The sequence below is a fragment of the Hyla sarda genome, chromosome 5 (genome assembly GCF_029499605.1).
Source record: "Hyla sarda isolate aHylSar1 chromosome 5, aHylSar1.hap1, whole genome shotgun sequence".
NCBI classification, from domain to species: domain Eukaryota; kingdom Metazoa; phylum Chordata; class Amphibia; order Anura; family Hylidae; genus Hyla; species Hyla sarda.
This window is the reverse complement of record NC_079193.1, coordinates 213,001,587-213,022,948: the sequence shown is the minus strand read 5'-3', so window position 1 is coordinate 213,022,948 and position 21,362 is coordinate 213,001,587. Positions and strand designations below refer to the sequence as shown.

Here is a 21,362-nt window from a genome sequence, read left to right as displayed (position 1 = left end):
TACGTGTCCGCAACAAAGAATGAACATATTAATTTTTTGTGCGGAGTCCGCACGGAATGCATAGCCATCTATGAGACAGCGCATCCTTGTGCGATCCTAGCGTGGGCAGATTATGCTGGTGCCCCGCAGTCTACGGAATTTCCACACAAAGATTCTCCTTGCGGACACTCAATCATATGAACATAGCCTAACAGATTCCATCTGCAATGCCTCCTCCTCAGGTCCCAATTCCTCATCCTCGTATCAGCAGCATACCATCACTAATTTTACTCTTGTCCTTGCTGACAAATCTTGTTGCCTCTTCGAAAGGCCTGAGCATGTGACAGGTGTGTCTGATTAGCTGCCAATGTCTTAGGTGAAAGTCTCACTGACTTCAAAAATGTTCTGTCTTCTGCATTAGGAAGTCATTATCAAACTTATCATTAGAGATGAGCGAATCAAAGTTGATGAACCCAAATTCGTTACTAATTTCATGAAAAATTTGATTCACAACGAATACGAATATCGCCACGATTCGATCGCGTGAATCGCTTCATTAAACTCCATTTTACAGCATTCCAGGCTATTGGAGACCTAAGATGGCAGATCCACATGTGAGTACATGGGGCAGGGGATTATGGGAGGGCGGTAAACAGCGGCGGGAATGAAGGTAGGCGGGCTGACCCTGAATCACGTGTGAGATGCAGCTTATCAGTGTTCACTGACCCCTGTGATGTCACAGCCCCTATATAATCGGCGGCCATCTTGCCTCTCTTCATTTCATCTATGCACTCAGATGGAGAGGACGGGACTGCGTGTGTGTGAATAGCTCATACCACAGCGTTACACTGCAACTGCTAGTCACATCAGCATTAGGGAAAGACAGGAGTGCAGAGTGCTTTGCCGTTCACACTGAGAAGGATCATTGATTGCTAAACCTCCTATTCATGTTATTGAGCATTGCAGCAGAGAGGGGCAGATAGCTGTCAGCTGCCTCATACAGATCTCCAAGCTGCCTGAACTTTCTGATGCATCTTATCTCCTAATTTTTCAGCCCAATTGAGTTTATTTATTTTGCTCCACAAATCTTCTGCTGCTCAGAATTGTGTGACAGAGTGCAATTTAGGGTTTAATCCCTGTTTTTTTTTTTCGTGTGGTGCTGCACTGTTGGGTCCTGCTGCTGTTCAGAAATACGTGATTGTTCAGTGGACTGTCCTCCCATTGCCTTTGTCCTATGCTGTTCCCTCTCCTAAAGAAGTATCTTATGCTGTGGGTTCAGCTCCACTATTTACTGAGGACGATCTAATAGAGGACAGTCAGCAGCTACTGGACAGCCAAGAAGGGGAGGAGACATGCGCTCTTGCTCCGCTAGGTGGCCAAGTAGTGATGCGGAGAGTGACGTGGGTGGCGGTGTTGCAAGGGTTCAGGGTCCTGAAACAGACACTGTTGGGGAACCTGAGGAGGACAACAGTGATGTGCACACACCTGTGGATGATGATGAGGCCGATCGCATTTGGGAGCCTGGTACAGAAGGGGCTTCATCATTATCAGGAGAAGAGAGTTGCAGGTTGCCCTTGAGGCAGCAAGGCGGTAGCACGGTTGGCAGTCAGCGTGGTGGCAGTAGTGGAAATTCAGGAGCCAAACGTGCCCGGGGGAGACCACCTGCTTCGCGGCAGCCTACCTTTCCGGGAGGTAGTGGAACAGGGGTTCCTGGAGACGGTGCCAGTCAATTAGTGCGGTCTGCGGGTAGGAAAATCAGCTACTCGGCGGTGTGGAAGTTTTTCATAAGGCATCCGCAGAAGGTTCACGTAGCCACATGCAAGATCTGTCGGCAGAAGGTGAAGCGTGGTCAGGGTCCCAATGTCGTCACCACGGCCCTGCGTCAACACATGCTTCGTCACCATAAAGCGGCCTGGGAGAACCGTGGCTCCGATGTAGTGGTCCAGCCTGCTGCATCACCCAGTGGCCATCCACTCCCTCCTTCATCCAGCCAAAGCTCCACCACCTCAGCCGAAGGGAGCTATGTGTCAAACCCTCCTTCTCTCGCTCCTGCTTCTCCCGCTTTTAGTCAGCCATTCCGCTAACAATCCATCGGACAGGCCATGTTCAAAAGACAACAGTATGCACCCACTCATCCAACGGCGCAGAAGTTGAATGTGCTCCTGTCAAAGATGCTGATGTTTCAGTCCCTCCCTTTTCAAGTGGTGGACTCTGCACCTTTCAGAGAATTGATGGCTTGTGCCGAGCTGAGGGGGAGAGTCCAAAGCCGTCATTTCTTTGTGAAGAAGGCAGTACCAGCCCTGCATAAGTTTGTACAAGAGAAGGTGGGCCAGTCCTTGAGCCTGTCGGTGTGTTCAAAAGTGCACGGCAGCGCCGACGCGTGGAGCTGTAACTACGGGCAGGGACAATACTTGTCTTTTACGGCCCACTGGCTAAATGTGGTTCCTGCACAGCCACAACAACAACTTGAACAGGTCTCACCGCTTCCTCCTCCACGCTCTTGCTCCCAGGCAGTTGGTCCTGTTACAGTGTGCGACGCCGCCTCCTCATCCTCCACTGTGTCCTCGGCCTCCACTGCACGTCCAAATCTCGGTGGTCCTTCATCGTACCATGTGTGTAGGGCACGGCGGTGTCAAGCTGTTCTTCACAAGGTTTGCCTTGGCGAACGGAATCACACAGGGGAGGAACTGCTAAAGTTCATTCGTAAAGAAATCAGAGTATGGCTTAGGCTGGGTTCACACTACGTTTTCTCCCATACGGGAGCGCATACGGCAGGAGGGAGCTAAAAGCTCGCGCTCCCGTATGTAACCGTATGCGCTCCCGTATGCCATTCACTTCAATGAGCCGACCGGAGTGAAACGTTCGGTCCGGTCGGCTCATTTTTGCGCCGTATGCGCTTTTACAACCGGACCTAAAACCGTGGTCAACCACGGTTTTAGGTCCGGTTGTAAAAGCGCATACGGCGCAAAAATGAGCCGACCGGACCGAACGTTTCACTCCGGTCGGCTCATTGAAGTGAATGGCATACGGGAGCGCATACGGTTACATACGCGAGCGCGAGCTTTTAGCTCCCTCCTGCCGTATGCGCTCCCGTATGGGACAAAACGTAGTGTGAACCCACCCTTATTCCATGAAATCTGGAAATGGGAACCATGGTGACAGACAACGGGAAGACCATTGTGTCCGCGCTGCGACAAGGAAGTGTGAAACATGCGCCCTGCATGGCACACGTGTTGAATCTGGTTGTCAAGCACTTCCTCAAGTCTTCACCCCATTTGCAAAACATCCTGAAAATGGCAAGGAAACTGTGCATGCACTTCAGCAACTCGTACACCGCCAAGCACACCTTCCTTGAGCTGCAGCATCAGAACGGTATCCAACAACAGTCTTATTTGTGACATTGCCACACGTTGGAATTCCACCCTCCATATGTTGAACAGACTATATGAACAAAGAAAAGCCATCACCGATTTCTTGATGATCCAAGCAGATAGGAGTACTCCCCTGTGTAACTTCAATGTGAACCAGTGGCAGTAATACGTGACACCTACCGTTTGCTGAGGCTCTTTGAGGAAGCCACATTATTTGTGAGTCGCCTGGATTACGCCATGAACGACTTCATTCCACTCCTACATTTCCTACAACAAATGATTGAAACCATGGCTGGTCACAGCAATGGAGACGTTGCGCCTACATCTCAAGGCTACATGAGCCCTGTGGGGGCTGAACTGGAGGAGGAGGATGATGAGGGGCAGAGCGGAGCACAGTTTAGGTTGGATGAGATGGACGGTGTTTCTAGTAATCGGACAGGAGAGGAGGAGCAGGAGCAGCCAGAGGAGCTGGAGGGTTATGAGGAAGTTGAGACAGAGGACCCAGACACACCATGGCAGTATGCAGTGGAGATGGAGGCAGGTAGTCCCTCCTAGTCACTGGCGCAAATGGCACGATGCATGCTCAGTTGCTTGCGTAGTGACCCCCCGAATTGTCAAAATTCGTCAGCGGGATGACTTCTGGATCTCCACCTTATTAGACCCTCGCTACTGTCCCAAAATGGGGGCCTTTTTTACACCCATTGAGAGGGAGGACAAACTGACCTACTACAGAGATTCTACGTAGTCAGTTGGCTGATGCCTATCGGCCACATGGTCCATCCACTCGCAGGTCTGACTCGGGGGGGCCCTCTTCGCTCACCTTCCACTGCCATGGCTGCTGGGGAGGGGAGAGGTGGCAGGAGCAGTACCAGCTCAATCAGCAGCAGCCTGAGTCTACAGTCGCTGATGAGTAGCTTTCTTCACCCGCATAGTGAAGCAACTCATCAGCAGCAGGTAGACATGGAGCAGGACCTGAACCAGCAGGTGGTGGCATACCTTGACATGGCCATGCCAACCACCATTGAAGATCCGCTGGACTTCTGGGCAGCCAAACTTGATTTATGGCCACAACTAGCAGAGTTTGCCCTGGAAAAGCTGTCCTGCCCGGCCAGAAGTGTGCCATCAGAGCGGGTGTTTAGTGCGGCCGGGGCCATAGTCACCCCAAAGCGAACTCGTCTGTCCACTAAAAATGTGGAGAGACTGACGTTTGTCAAGATGAATCAGGGATGGATCAGCCAGGATTTCCAGCCACAAATGCCAGATGCCTCAGAGTAGATTGACCATGCTGCTACACCAACATTTCCCAATTATGGTTGGTTATGAAACCCTCTTGGGTTATCAATTAGGGTTATGAAACCCTCTTTGATACTGCGATTGCCTGCATCCTGTGTCTTTCAGGAACTACTTGCCTCACTGATGCTTCTGGCCTTGGGCCTTTAATTTTTGGATGTTTAGCAGTAGCTAAATATATGCTTAATGCAAATGTCAACATTGATCTTTAAATGTAAGGGGTTATGAAGCCCTCTTGGGTACTGCGAATGCCTGCTCCATACTCATTCTGTGTTAATGCAAATTTCAACAATGATCTTTAAATTCTCGGCGCTCTGCTAGGGCCTTCTCCTACCCCGCCGGGGCCGATCCAAGGACCTCACTAAACCATCCAATATGTAGTAGAGACATGCGGTGTGTACAATGGGCAGGGACTTAATGAACTCGAGCTTATGACCCGCGCTTAGTTGTGATTCTTCTTTCCTGGCAAATAATTGCAATTCCTGATCCCTATCGCGAACAGGGTTCAGCGGGTTACCCGCACCTGTCTGTGAAGGATAGACACACAGGTCCATTCAGTGTAGCGCGCGTGCAGCCCCGGACATCTGAGGGCATAACACACCTGTTATTGCTCGATCTCGCAAGTGATCGTGCAATGTAAGGGGTTATTAAAGCCTCTTGGGTACTGCTGATGCCTACTCCTGACTGCTCCTGTGTCTTTCAGGAACTACTTGACTTCATGATGCTTCTGGGCTTGGGCCTTTTAATTTTAGGATTTTTGAAATGCATACATACATGCTTAATTTAAATTTCAACATTTATGGTGCAATGTATGGGGTTATTAAACACTCTTGGGTAGTGTTTTTTTCAAATTTTCTGATAATTCTAACAGTAATAAACTAGAATTTTCCACATTAATGACCATTACACCATTGAACGATTGTTTAGTGTGATTTTTTTTTAAGTAAAATTTTCAAAAAAAATACACAGAGGGATGAACTCTGCTTCTTTATTTAATAAAAAATTCTTTTATAGAAGAATGTCTTTTGGTGGTCCACCGTCCTGCATTATAGAGTCTTCTGGACTCTTGGATATGCGCTTGTTCTTAAACAAATGTACAAAAAACAAAAATGGCCGGTCAGGGCTATGGAGACGTTGCGCCTACATCTTACGGCCACATGAGCCCTGTGGGTGCTTGTGAGATTAGGTCCTTTGTACGCACACGGCGTAGTCTGGGACACAAATTTTGATTTAAATTTCAAATAAAAAAATCACACATTTCAATGGTCTCCTCATGCTGCAGCCAACTCCAGGCTGCGTCATTCTGGTAAGATATAGAGAGCACTCGCTGTCCTAAATTTTCGCTAACATTTTTCGTCAAAAATTTTTGTCTTTTTTATTAGGGATTGTGAAGCTTTGGTGCGTACTCATGCATCAGCCAACTCCAGCCTGTGTCATTCAGGCAATATATGGTTTACTGATGCCGCTGCTGGGCAGGGGTCTGGGAATTTCAAATTTTCTCATAGGTAGCACCCGCTATCCAAAAGTCTTCTTCATAAATTTCTACAATTGTGTTTTTTGGGAGGGATTGTGAAGCCCTAGTGTGTACTCATGCATCAGCCAACTCCAGGCTGTGTCATTCAGGCAATATATAGGTAGCACCCGCTGTCCTAAATATTCTTAAAATTATTTTAAAAATGGTTGTTTTTTCTTTGGGATTCTGAAGCCCTGGTGTGTACTCAATGCTGCTTCCTGCTACACTCAGTCAGCCCGTTGGTCCTGCGACAGTGTGCTACTCCGCCTCCACATCCTCCACTGTGTCTTAACCTCTTAAGGACCCAGGACGTACGGGGACGTCCCCGCACCCTGGGCTTTAAGGACCTAGGAAGTCGCCCTTGCGATCTGCGGCGATAGCGGGCTGATCGGGTCTCTGGGACCCGACCACCCGGTAATTTCGCATGATCCCGGCTGTCACAGACAGCCAGGACCATGCTAAAGAATAGGAGCGAGGTGGCAAGCCTGCCACCTCCTCCGATCCCCTGCGATCCGTCGGTTAATTAACCGACCAATCGCAGGAGGGGGGGCGGTTACTTCCTCCCGTCCTGCCCGGCCCCTTGAAGTCCGGAGAGGACGGGAGGAAGACCGGAGGACACGGCGGGGGACGGGGGAGTTCTGGGGACCAGCCCCGGTACTTACCTCATCCCTGAAGACCCGGATCCAGACGATGAAGATGGCGGCGGCGGCGACAGGTGAGTATATCTTCAGCCGCGGTCGGGCCCTTTACAGCAATGCACGTCGCCGTAAAGCGACATGCATTACTGTAATAGGACCCTGTAAACTACAACTCCCAGCATGCCCAGACAGCCCTTGGCGTCTGGGCATGCTGGGAGTTGCAGTTTTGCAACATCTGGAGGTCCACAGTTTTTGGACCACTGTGCCCTTCCAGATGTTGCAAAACTACACATCCTCAGCATGTCCTTACTGTCCAGGCATGCTGGGAGTTGTAGTGCTGTAACATCTGGCCCTTCAGATGTTGCAGAACTACAACTCCCAGCATGCCTGGACAGTTTTGGCATACTGGGAGTTGTAGTTTTGCAACATCTGGAAGGGCACAGATTGGGAACCACTGTATTAGTGGTCTGCAAACTGTAGTCCTCCAGATGTTGCAAAACTGCAACTCCAAGCATGCTGGGAGTTGTACTTCAGCAACATCTGGCTCTAAAGATGTTGCCGAACTACTACTCCCAGCATGCCTGAGAATGTTTGGGAGTTGTGGTTTTGCAACAGCTGGAGGCACACTGGTTGGGAAACATTGTTTCCTAACTCAGTGTTTCCCAACCCGTGTGCCTCCAGCTGTTGCAAAACCACAACTCCCAAACATTCTCAGGCATGCTGGGAGTAGTAGTTTTGCAACAGCTGGAGGTCCTCCCCCCCCCTGTGAATGTACATGGGCAGGGGGCTTACAGTGAGTATCGGGCTGCAAGTTTGCAATGCAGCAAATTTTGCGCGGCAGCTCAAACTCGCTGTAATCCCCCGCCCATGTGACTGTACCCTAAAAACACTACACTACACTTACACAAAATAAAAAGTAAAAAACACTACATATACACATACCCCTACACAGCCCCCCTCCCCAATAAAAATGAACAACGCCTGGTACGCCACTCTTTCCAAAATGGAGCCTCCAGCTGTTGCAAAACAACAACTCCCAGTATTGCCGGACAGCCGTTGACTGTCCAGGCATGCTGGGAGTTTTGCAACAGCTGGAGGCACCCTGTTTGGGAATCACTGGCATAGAATACCCCTATGTCCACCCCTATGCAAATCCCTAATTCAGGCCTCAAATGCACATGGCGCTCTCGCTTTGGAGCCCTGTCGTATTTCAAGGCAACAGTTTAGGGCCACATATGGGGTATCGCCGTACTCGGGAGAAATTGACTAACAAATCTTGGGGGTCTTTTTCTCCTTTCACCCCTTATGAAAAGGTGAAGTTGGGGTCTACACCAGCATGTTAGTGTAAAAAAATAAACTTTTTACACTAACATGCTGGTGTTGCCCTATACTTTTCATTTTGACAAGAGGTAAAGGGGAAAAAAGACCCCCAAAATTTGTAACGCAATTTCTCCTGAGTACGGAGATACCACATATGTAGGCGTAAAGTCCTCTGGGGGCGCACAACAAGGTCCAGAAGGGAGAGTGCGCCATGTACATTTGAGGTGATTTGCACAGGGGTGGCTGATTGTTACAGCGGTTTTGACAAACGCCAAAAAAACAAAACCCCACATGTGACCCCATTTCGGAAACTACACCCCTCACGGAATGTAATGAGGGGTGCAGTGAGAATTTACACCCCACAGGTGTCTGACAGATCTTTGGAAGAGTGGGCTGTGCAAATTAAAAATGTTGTACAGCCCACTGTTCCAAAGATATGACAGACACCAGTGGGGGGGGTAAATGCTCACTTTACGCCTTGTTACGTTCCTCAAGGGGTGTAGTTTCCAAAATGGTATGCCATGTGGGGGTTATTTTGCTGTCCTGGCACCATATGGGCTTCCTAAATGCGACATGCCCCCCGAGCAAAATTTGCTCTCAAAAAGCCAAATATGACTCCTCTTCTGAGCATTGTAGTTCGCCCGTAGTGCACTTCAGGTCAACTTATGGGGTACCTCTATACTCAGAAGAGATGTGGTTACAAATTTTGGGGGGTATTTTCTGCTATTAACCCTTGCAAAAATGTGAAATTTGGGGGGGAAACACACCATTTAGTGATTTTTTTGTTTTGTTTTTTTTTTTACGTATGCAAAAGTCGTGAAACCACTGTGGGGTATTAAGGCTCACTTTATTTCTTGTTACGTTCCACAAGGGGTCTAGTTTCCAAAATGGTATGGCATGTGTTGTTTTTTTTTGCTGTCCTGGCACCATAGGGGCTTCCTAAATGCGACATGCCCCCGAGCAGAATTTGCTCTCAAAAAGCCAAATATGACTCCTTCTCTTCTGAGCATTGTAGTTCACCCATAGTACACCTCAGGTCAACTTATGGGGTACCTTCATACTCAGAAGAGATGGGGTTACAATGTTTGGGGGGGTATTTTCTGCTGTTAACCCTTGCAAAAATGTGAAATTTGGGGGGAAACACACATTTTAGTGAAATTTTATTTTTATTTTTTTACATATGCAAAAGTCGTGAAACTCCTGTGGGGTATTAAGGCTCACTTTATTCCTTGTTACGTACCTCAAGGGGTCTAGTTTTCAAAATGGTATGCCATGTGGGGGATTTTTGCTGTTCTGGCACCATAGGGGCTTCCTAAATGCAACATGCCCCCCCAAAAACCATTTCAAAAAAACATACTCTCCAAAATCCCCTTGTCGCTCCTTCGCTTCTGAGCCCTCTACTGCGCCCGCCGAACACTTTACATAGACATATGAGGTATGTGCTTACTCGAGAGAAATTGGGCTACAAATATAAGTATACATTTTCTCCTTTTTCCCCTTGTAAAAATTCAAAAATTGGGTCTACAAGAACATGCGAGTGTAAAAAATGGAGATTGTGAATTTTCTCCTTCACTTTGCTGTTATTCCTGTGAAACACCTAAAGAGTTAAAACGCGGACTGAATGTCATTTTGAATACTTTGGGGGGTGCAGTTTTTATAATGGGGTCATTTGTGGGGTATTTCTAATATGAAGACCCTTCAAATCCACTTCAAACCTGAACTGGTCCATGAAAAATTGTGAGTTTGGAAATTTTGTGAAAAATTGGAAAATTGCTGCTGAACTTTGAAGCCCTCTGATGTCTTCCAAAAGTAAAAACACATAAATTTTATGATGCAAACATAAAATAGACATATTGTATATGTGAATTAAAAAAAATTATTTGGAATATCCATTTTCCTTACAAGCAGAGAGCTTCAAAGTTAGAAAAATGCAAAATTTTCAAATTTTTCATAAAATTTTGGGATTTTTCACCAAGAAAGGATGCAAGATACCACAAAATGTTACCACTGTTAAAGTAGAATATGTCACGAAAAAACAATCTCGGAATCAGAATGATAACTAAAAGCATTCCAGAGTTATTAATGTTTAAAGTGACAGTGGTCAGAATTGCAAAAAATGGCTGGGTCCTGAGGTGTAAAATGGCTGGGTCCTTAAGGGGTTAAGCCTCCACTGCCCGGACAAGTCTCAGTGGCCCTTCAGCATACCATGTGTGCAGGTCACGGCGGTGTCACGCTGTTCTTCACATGGTTTGCCTTGGCAAGAAGTCTTGGAAACAATGGCCGGTCAGGGCAATGGAGACGTTGCGCCTAAATCTCACGGCCACATGAGCCCTGTGGGGGCTTGTTGGATTTGGTCCTTCGTACCCACACGCTGGGGTCTGGGACATGCAAAGGTTGTTTTAAATTTCAAATCAAAAAATTATGGCGCTGCAGGGCCTAGGTCTGGGAATTAAAAATTTTCTCATAGGTAGCACCCGCTATCCAAAATCTTTTTCAAACATTTCTAAAATTGTGTTTTTTTTTTGGGGGGGGGGGATATTGAAGCCCTGGTGTGTACTCGTGCATCAGCCAACTCCAGGCTGTGTTATTCAGGCAATATATGGGTTACTGATGCCGCTGTTGGGCCTGGGTCTGGGAATTTCAAATTTTCTCATAGGTAGCAACCGCTATCCAAAATCTTCGGTTTAAATTTCTTAATTCTTCTTTTAATCTTAGGGATCGTGAAGGCCTAATGCCTACTCATGCTGCTGGCAACTCCGGGCTGTGCCATTCATCCACTATATGGTCTCCTCATGCTGAAAACATGTCCATGCTGTGTCATTCAGCCACTATATGGTGTCCTCATGCTGCCAACACCTCCACGCTGTGCCATTCAGCCACTATATAGTGTCCTCATGCTTCAGCCTCATCCAAGCTGTGTCATTCAGCCACTATATGGTGTCCTCATGTTGCCAACACCTCCACGCTGTGCCATTCAGCCACTATATGGTCTTCTGATACTGATGCCACCACCAGGCTCTGTAATTGTGCTGCTGTGATTCTAAAAGCGATGGCAGTAATCTGCATGTTATTCTGAATAACAGTATTATTTCAATAACCCAGCACACTCCATATGCATTTTAGAACACAGCACAGTGTTCTACACCCCTATAGAGGCGGTATGTAGGCTAGAAATAGCCTTTTTTTTTTATATAGATTCGCCACAAAGAAATTTGGATCGAAACGAACTTTATCGGAAAATTTGGCGAATCGGCTGAATTGAATTTTTGAAAAGTTTGCTCATCTCTACATATCATCATCCACACCACTCCTCTCTGCATTAATGTCTGATCATGGGCTCCTTGCTCATCCTCAACACATCCACGATGTTGCCTTACAGTATCCCCACCACCAGTCCCACTAGTGCTATGATCGACCACTGCTTCCACCTTTTCTGCAACACACTCCAAAGGTTGACTGTCGTCCACACAACGCCTCCTATCCTTCTGCTTAGCACTAGGGGGTGGGGCAAAGACAGAGGATGAAACAGACCATTTAGGGTGGACATTTCCACCATGCCATAAAACTGTAGATGACACATCGCTCAACGTCATGTCGTCAGACTCTTCTTCCTCCTCCTCAGATAACCTAGAACGAGTCAAACCACACAACCCCTGGAAGACAGTGACAACTTTTGCTTGCTGATGCAGCTGCTGCTACCTGTACTGGTGCAGATACTGCCACCAACATTCTTACTGGCAGAGGACATGGCAGGGGTGCTCTGTCCTCTAACCCGTGCAACAATTCTTTTACCAGAGATATTATTTTTTTTTTTTTAGATGGCAATATAAACCTGCCAATGTTTCAAAGTTCAGCAGTCCTGAGCGAGACCAGGCTTGGCTTGCTCCTCTCTAATTATTACCTAAGTGTACATTGTGAGACTTTCCAGTGGTGCACAAGAAGTTGTCACTAGTTACTATTTTGTAATACTTATTATAACATGGGCTCTTTAACTGAATCACTGAATCAATGTAAATTTATATAATTTTGAGAATGCATTATTATATTAAATTAATCATATTATACTTTTTTTTTATTAGTGCTTGGCCCTGTCCAAACAATTGATTCGCAATGTGGAGAAAGAAAAACTTCATGCAGTTTGTGAAACAGAGTTTGAACTTCTTGCTAAAAGAGCAAATTCAGAGGATGTCATCAATGCTATACAACGGTTTTTCCAAAGGAAAGCAAAGCTGTGATGTTTCTTTTCGACTTAGATAGCATAACTATTGTCACAATAACAGTTATTTTATGGATACACAATTACACATTATGGAAATATTATACAAAGGAAGATTAAAAAGGACGGGGCAAAACTATAGCCTTGGTATTCATAACCCAAAAAAACACAAATGTATTAAAGCAGAACACCAGAACATAAAAATTGTCCCCCATAGTGCCGGCAGTAAAAAAAATAAAGATGTACATACCGGCCTCCGGTAACCGGCTCCGGCCTCCGCCGTGAGCCTCTTCCTGGTTGCCAGTGGTCGGAGAGTCTTTCTGCGCTCAGCCAATCACCGGCCGCAGTGAAGTCCCGACTCGGCCGGCGATAGACTGAGCGGCAGTGTGACATTTTCGGCCCCAGGTGCTGGTGTAGTGAAAAATTTTGTGTCCTGAAGCGTTTTCACACTGTCCCTCAGCCTATCGCCAGCCGAGTCTGACTTCGCTGCGGCTGGTGATTGGCTGAGCGCAGTATGACTCATCCGACCACCGGCAACCAGAAAGTGGATCGCGGCGGAGACCGGAGACTGTTACCGGAGGCCCTGGGGGAGCGGAGGAAGATATGTACATCTTTATTTTATTTATTTTTTACTGCCGGCAGTATGGGCGACAATTTTTATATTCCGGAGTTCTCCTTTAATAAGAAAAGGTACACTATCCAAGTTTTAGCTATACACTACAAATGTTCAAGTTGATTATTATACGTGATACTGCAGATGTCTAGTTGGTAGTTAATTCTGTCCAGACAGTTGCCAGCATTCCTTGGCTATGGACTCCCCACTAAGGCCAGCACTACATTGGTAAATCGTTGTTTCCAACATGGCTGAGCCAATGTTCAAGTCTTGGCAAGCATCTGAATTGAAATGTGGTGGTACACCATCCTGCTGACTACATTTGAAAGATCTTTCTCCATCTGTGTTCATCCTCTGGCCAGTGACAATATCATTGACAAAAAAAGAAGCAATCAGACTTTGCAGAGAATGCCTTATGTTTTTTTTTTTTTTGTTTTGTTTATTTGAGCCCTTAATTCTACTGTTGTAGTGATTTATTTTCCCACTGGGATAGAGTGTCTATTTTTAATTTGAGCTATATTTTCCGTTATGAGAGATCCTTTTTGAGTCACCCTGTATATAGTAATATAATGAACTTGTGCTGATTCTATTACCTTTACTAGAGATGAGCCAACTTACAGTAAATTCGATTAGTCACGAACTTCTCGGCTCGGCAGTTGATGCCTTTTCCTGCATAAATTAGTTCAGCTTTCAGGTGCTCCTGTGGGCTGGAAAAGGTGGATACAGTCCTAGGAGACTCTCTCCTAGGACTGTATCCACCTATTCCAGCCCACCGGAGCACCTGAAAGCTGAACTAATTTATGCAGGAAAAGGCATCAACTGCCGAGCCGAGAAGTTTGTGACGAATCGAATTTACTGTAAGTTCGCTCATCTCTAACCTTTACTTTAAAGGACTGTATTGTCCTCATTGTAATCATTATGTGCTGTAGCAAGTAGATTATATTGTGGATCTTTACATGATATACAACACTTAAAGGGGTACATCCAGTTAGTCCCAGTGCTTTCTGCTGCCACCTCTGTCTGTATTAAGAACTGTTCAGAGCAGAGAGCATAGTTTTAAGACTACACAACTTCCTTCAGGACATACAGCAGCTGATAACTACTGAAAGGCTTGAATTTTTAAATTGAAAAATTTTAATGTAATGTATAACATTATCAACAGTTGATCATGTTGATAACAGTTAAAATATTTTTTTCTCTGGAGTACCACTTTACCATACTTGATGTTTGACATATGTGATGTCATTAAAGTTAATTATCTGGAATGCTACAACTAATAAACCAAATTTTGTTGGAAATTGTATTTGAACAATGATTTAGGCCTTTACATTGTTAAGCCTATGGGGGGGGGGGGGGGGGGGGGTGACAACTGTCACGCCCACTCCCATAGGCTTGCAATGAGGGGGTGGAGTGTGACGTCACAATACTCCGACCCTGTGATCGTTATTCATCAGACCCGGAGCGATGTTCGCGCCGGGGGCTGATGATAGTGGAGTGCTGCATGACAGATTGCGGGGGACATCTTATCCCCTATACTTTGGATAGAGGATAAGATGTCTTAGAGCCAGAGCACCCCTTTCGGACGGAGTGTTTTTCAGTTTTTGCACTTTCCTTTTTTCATCCTTACCTTTTAAAAATCATAACCCTTTCAATTTTGCACCTAAAAATCCATATAATGGCTTATTTTTTGCGCCACCAATTCTACTTTGTAATGACCTCAGTTACTTTACCCAAAAATCTACAGGGAAAAAAAAATTGTGACAAAATTGAAGAAAAAACACCATTTTGTAACTTTTGGGGGCTTCCGTTCCTACGCAGTACATTTTGCGGTAAAAAATGACAACTTTATTCTGTGGGTCCATACGGTTAAAATGATACCCTACTTATATAGGTTTGATTTTGTTGTACTTCTGGAAAAAATCATAACTACATGCAGGAAAATTTATACGTTAAAAATTGTCATCTTCTGACTCCTATAACTTATTTTTCCGCGTACGGGGTGGTTTGAGGGCTCATTTTTTTTGCGCCGTTTTTAGCGGTACCATTTATGTATTGATCTGACTTTTTGGTCACTGACTTTTTGGTGACCAAAAATACGCTATTTTGGAAATTTTTGCCGCGTACACCATTGTCTGTGCGGCTTAACAATATATTTTTATAATTCGGACATTTCCCCACGCAGCGATATCACATATGTTAATTTTTATTTACACTGTTTATTTTTTTAAATGGGAAAAGGGGGTGATGCAAACTTATTAGGGAAGGGGTTAAATGATCTTTATTTTATTTCCCTTTTTTTTTTGCAATCTTATAGCTCCCATATGGGGCTATAACACTGCACACACTGTTCTTTTACATTGATCAATGGTTTCTCATAGGAAACCATTGATCTATGATTCTGCCGCTTGACTGCTTATGCCTGGATCTCAGGCACTGAGCAGTCACTCGGCGATCGGACAGCTAGGAGGCAGGTAGGGACCCTCCTGCTGTCCTGTAAGCTGTTTGGGATGTCGCGATTTCATTGCAGTAATCCAGAACAGCCCCCTGAGCTAACCGGCAATGGTTTACTTTCACTTTAGATGCGGTGTTCAACTTTGAATGCTGTGTCTAAAGGGTTAATAGCGCGGCATTAGCCACGCCTCCCGGCTATTGCTAGGTGCCGAGCCTAACCCGCTATGACGCGTGGCCACGACGTGTCCCTGTGTTATAGACAGGGAGCGGGCTGAGGTCGTACAGCCCTCCATCCCCAACAGGTTAAAGAGTACCTCTCATGATCTTCTTAAATTTTATAATCCTCCCAGTTTACTGCCCCCTTCATGATAAACCACCCCCTGCCTTTATATTTTATTATTTTTTTAGTTTTCTACCTTGATATTGCTCTGTATTTTCTGCTCAGATAGATTCACAGACTGGAAAGGGGCATTCCCCAGCAGGCATGACATCATCTGAAGCCATACAGGGGAGAACTTCCTCCCTCACTCAGCCCAGAACAGTTCAATGTGTGAGATGAGCTATGATTGGAAAAGGCTGCACACCCACCGCAGCATTTCCTGATTTTGGACTTCTGCCAGGCCAGCAGGAGTCTAAAGTCTGTGCAAAAGAAGGGGGAAAATGTGCTCTGGACAAGTAGAGAGACAGCTAGTGACATGTTTTTTTAAACAAAAATAAAACAGACATATACATATTTTTTTTAAACAAAGTACATTAGAAAGATTATTTTATTTACCATAAGGAGTGCAATAGCAAAAATTTGTTTTAATGAGTGTGCCCATATAACACTAAGGATACACTAACATGGAAAACAAATACTGTTGTAATATTGGTCTTGAAAAGCACAATATATAAAAAAAATGCATCTGAAATAAATATTTCATCCCCAGCCATTTCCCCTCCGTTACTTAAAAAATAAAATCACAGGACACATCATAAAAGAAAAAACTTTTATTGATGTCTACGTATGTCCGAACAGGAAACTGCTTATGTTTGGTCACAATCCCAGAAATCACTCTGTTTGCATTCCACAACTCACCCTATGTAAAAGAAACAGAAAAATAAAAGTCACAAGAAATTTTTTACAAGAGACGTAAAACTTAAATGATCTGCCACCAGACTGCACTCATTATTGTAGACCTGTGTAGCACCTACTGAACACCAATATCCCAATCCCCTGGGGAACCAAAGCTCCTATAGGTGATCTGTCAGTCAAGTAGCCCCTGTATTTTAGTTAATCAATGCTTTACATACAGGGTGTTCAACACCCACTCCCCCCCCCCCCCCCTTCTAATTAAGAGTTGGGGGGGGGGGGGGGGAAGGGGTATTTTTGCACCCATCAACTCCGCTTATCTTCCAGGAAAATAAGAGAGGTTAACTTCAATTGATCCGATTCATGTTTGATGATAGAGCAAGACTTCAGGGAAACTGGCAGTCCACATATGATGCAACATTGTCAGATCATTTCTATGGACAATGGTAAAAATACAAAATAAAAAGTATCACCATACAACTCCAGGTAGTCTAGTTTAATCACACTTGCCATGACACATTTTAACTAGCTTACTATGTGATTTGTTATGGTATATTTGTGTGGCAGCAAAAGACTGATCCCCACTAATACAAACATTCAGTAAATACAATGATCCCTCAACTTACAATGGCCTCAGGTTACAATATTTTAAACATACAGTGGTCCTTTCTGGATCAGTCCAGATTTGCGAAAAATGTTAATGGCTGGAAGAACTGACCAATCAGAATGGACATTACACTGGTAAAACACCTGTATTACTAGAAGTGCATGCACCGCTGGCTGTTTGGTAGCGCTGCACTACAGTACATGGAGGTACTACATGTTCTTTAATACTCTTTACCTGTGCCAGGGTTAGCTGGTCTCCTTTGGACACCAGGTGGGGCGGCTCAATTTTATTTTTTTGGAACATTTTGTGTGTGTGTGTGTGTGTGTGTGTGTGTATATAATGTGCAGGACCATGAGGAAGCTCCTGTCTTCTACACAGAAAGTAATTTACAGCTTACAGCAGATCTTTCTTGCTTCATCTATATAAGTTATCTATTTCTTTCTTAAATCCTCACTTTTTTGGGCTTCAGAACAATTTCCAGGTTTACATAGAGTTATGGGGGAAGATTTATCAAAACCTGTGCAGAGGAAAACTTGCCCAGTTGCCCATAGCAACCAATCAGCTTGCTTCTTTCATTTTCATGAAGGCCTGTGAAAAATGAAAGAAGCGATCTGATTGGTTGCTATGGGCAACTGGACAACTTTTCCTCTGGACAGGTTATGATAAATCTCCCCCATGGTCTCAAGATACAATAGTCATCATTGAACCAATTAGTATTGTGACTTGAGGGACCACAATACATACTACCATAATATAAAATACCAGAGATAATTATTAATACATTTCCCCCAAAATCTATTATAATGAAAACAAAATCAAAACAGAGGGGGTTAAAAAGTTGGAAACCATCTTAACAACATTGTCACTAATTCTTCATCGCATGCATTGTGAAATTTGCAACTGTAAAGAGGAACAGTGCCAGACAGCGCTGCCAGGTCGCTTTGGCTTTCCTGTCTGATGCGAGGAGTTAGGAGTTAGTGAGTTAGTGAGTACCCCTTTTTAAAATACTAAAATAAAAACTGATTAAAATAATACACTTAGCAATAAATAGGACTAATATAGAAGCTATATAGCTATATTTTCACAAACTTACAAGAATTATAGATACTGAATAGCAAATGACATGATTATGTTTTTTCAACAAACATATTGTGGTCATTAGACTAGTAGATCTTGATAACAGGCCACAACTAAAAGCCTCTGCTAGCTTAAAGGGGTTCTCCGGTGCTTAGACATCTTATCACCCATCCAAAGGATAGGGGATAAGATGCCTGACCACGGGAGTCCCGCTGCTGGGGACCCCCGTGATCTTGCACGCAGCACCCCGTTTGTAATCAGTCCCCGAAGTGTGTTCGCTCCGGGTCTGATTACGGGCGATCACAGGGCGTGTGACGTCACGCCCCCGTGTCATAGCTATCACGCCCCCTCCCGTAGGCTTGCATTGAGGGGCGGAGAGTGACGTCACACGGGGGCGCAGGCGTGACATCACATGCCGCCTGCCCTGTGATCGCCCGTAATCAGACCCGGAGCGAACACGATCCGGGGACTGATTACAAACGGGGTACCGCGTGCAAGATCACGGGGGTCCCCAGCGGCCCTGTCCTTTGGATAGGGGATAAGATGTCTAAGCACCGGAGTACCCCTTTAATAACACTGTTTAGAAAACTACCTCCTCTTATTTACGATCTCTATTGTGTAAAAAATACATACTGCCATCTATAATCTACATGAAAAAAAATCAGGCTATACTCTACCCCTGATGTAATTTTTTTCTACTCTGCATCATCTTACAGAGTGCCAAGATTTAAAGAGAACCTGACAAGCATTTTTTATATGAAATTGCTGCCAACAAGATATAGGGAATTTGTTTTTGGGTTCTCAAAAAATGTGAGCTTAAGTTTGATTGTTAGGTTGATTTTTGTTTAAACTGCAGAATAAGTTTCATTTTAGTCTAATCTGATTATAGAAACAATGATTGTACATCATGCCACCATCTTTATAATGGAACAGTCTACAAACTGACTTTTAAAAATATTGGTAAAACAGAACTACATCTACACAAACTTACTGCTTGCTTAACAGTAGACCCATTTAAAGACATATGAATTTAGTCTGAGGCATAATGCACATACTAGATAAGTGTGCACAGATCTTTTATGTTAGAACTAGAGGCATTATGCCTGCATACCACAGAGAAATTCTCTTCTTAAAGGGAATGTGTCATTAAAAATGCCCTTTTGCTTAAACAAAGTTTTTATGTTACACATTTTGTAAGAATTTTTTGTAATTATTTTAATTCTCCATTTTACTATCTAGCTTATAAAATAATTCTGAAATCTTGCATTTTTCATTACTAAGCCTAAAAAATTAAGCTGAGACTTCCTATTCTGTCTGTGATAAGGCGGAGGCTGCTGGAAATACAGAATATGCCTAGGAACAATTCCAAATCAGGTCAATTGAGCTGGTTGTTATAGGAAACTGCCAAAGTAGTTGAAGTAGAGGGTGGGCCATTTATATGGATACACCTTAATAAGATGGGAATGATTGGTGATATTAACTTCCTGTTTGTGGCACATTAGTATATGTGAGGGGGAAACTTTTCAAGATGGGTGGTGACCATGGTGGCCATTTTGAAGTTGGCCATTTTGAATCCAACTTTTGTTTTTTCAATAGGAAGAGGGTCATGTGACACATCAAACTTATTGGGAATTTCACAAGAAAAACAACGATGTGCTTGGTTTTAACATAACTTTATTCTTTCATGAGTTATTTACAAGTTTCTGACCACTTATAAAATGTGTTGAATGTGCTGCCCATTGTGTTGGATTGTCAATGCAACCCTCTTCTCCCACTCTTCACACACTGATAGCAACACTGCAGGAGAAATGCTAGCACAGGTTTCCAGTATCCGCAGTTTCAGGTGCTGCAGAAAGGGCAAAACAAAAATTGGAACAGGACCCTCAGTTTACGCAGAAGATTTTGTTCAGTGATGAGGCAAACTTTTATGTGAATGGTGAAGTTAACAAACAAAACCACCGCTATTGGTCTGACACTAACCCACATTGGATAGATCCCTCCAAGACTGTTGGAACACAAAATTGATGGTATGGTGTGGTATATGGGGTACAAAGATAGTGGGGCCATTCTTCATCCATGGAAACCTCAAGGCCACTGGATATGCGAAATTGCTACATGATGATGTGTTTCCCTCTTTATGCACTGAAGCTGGAACGTTCCCTGAGTTTTTCCAGCAAGATGGTGCACCATCACATTATGGGTGTCAGGTCCGAGCATTCCTACATGAACAGTTTCCTGGAAAGTGGATTGGTCGTCGTGGGCCAGTTGAATGGCCCCCAAGGTCTCCCGATCTGACCCCCTTAGACTTTTATCTTTGGGGTCATCTGAAGGCAATTGTCTATGCTGTGAAGATACAAGATGTGCAGCACTTGAAACTACGGATACTGGAAGCCTGTGCTAGCATTTCTCCTACAGTTTTGCTATCAGTGTGTGAAGAGTGGGAGAAGAGGGTTGCATTGACAATCCAACACAATGGGCAGCACATTGAACACATTTTATAAGTGGTCAGAAACGTGTAAATAACTCATGAAAAAATAAAGTTACGTAAAAACCAAGCACATCATTGTTTTTCTTGTGAAATTCCCAATAAGTTTGATGTGTCACATGACAATCTTCCTATTGAAAAAACAAAAGCTGGATTCAAAATGGCCGACTTCAAAATGGCCACCGTGGTAACCACCCATCTTGAAAAGTTTCCCCCCTCACATATACTAATGTGCCACAAACAGGAAGTTAATATCACCAACCATTCCCATCTTATTAAGGTGTATCCATATACATGGCCCACCCTGTAGAATGAAGAGCTGAATTTACATTATTTATTCGTATTTCTTAACAAGCCTTCACAGAATATATCAAGCTTTGTCTCAAGCTATTTAAGCACTCTGTCAGAAAACAGAAACCTTGGTTTGGGTCTTCTTGCCTCCTTCTTCTGCAAACTCCATCTAAAACAAAAGAAACAGGTTAACCAGCAACTTTATCCTTTAAAAGAAACAAAAAAAAAAAAAAAAAAAACGCAGATCAAATCTGCATTTTTGTTTTCCTCTAGTGTACTAAATGTACATGTGTGCTCTTTTCTTTCCAGAAACCATAACTGACATTTTTTTTCCTGCAAGCTGCAACTACAGATGAAACCTATGTATTAAAAACATGCTTTCCAATCCCTGCCATGTACCAGACATCGCCCATCACTCCACTATTACTTTATACCTCAT

General features: G+C 44.3%; 1 protein-coding gene across 1 annotated transcript in view; it reads left to right on the top strand.

Annotated features, from left to right (window-relative positions):
- Positions 1 to 12,528, top strand: part of LOC130272641 (enoyl-CoA delta isomerase 2-like) — a 31,936-nt gene extending 19,408 nt beyond the window's left edge. Inside the window, exon 9 of the mRNA XM_056518475.1 lies at positions 12,191 to 12,528. Coding sequence (XP_056374450.1) covers positions 12,191 to 12,346 — 156 coding nt within the window. The 3' untranslated portion in view covers positions 12,347 to 12,528. The remainder of the gene's footprint in view (positions 1 to 12,190) is intronic.
- Positions 12,529 to 21,362: the final 8,834 nt, after the last annotated feature.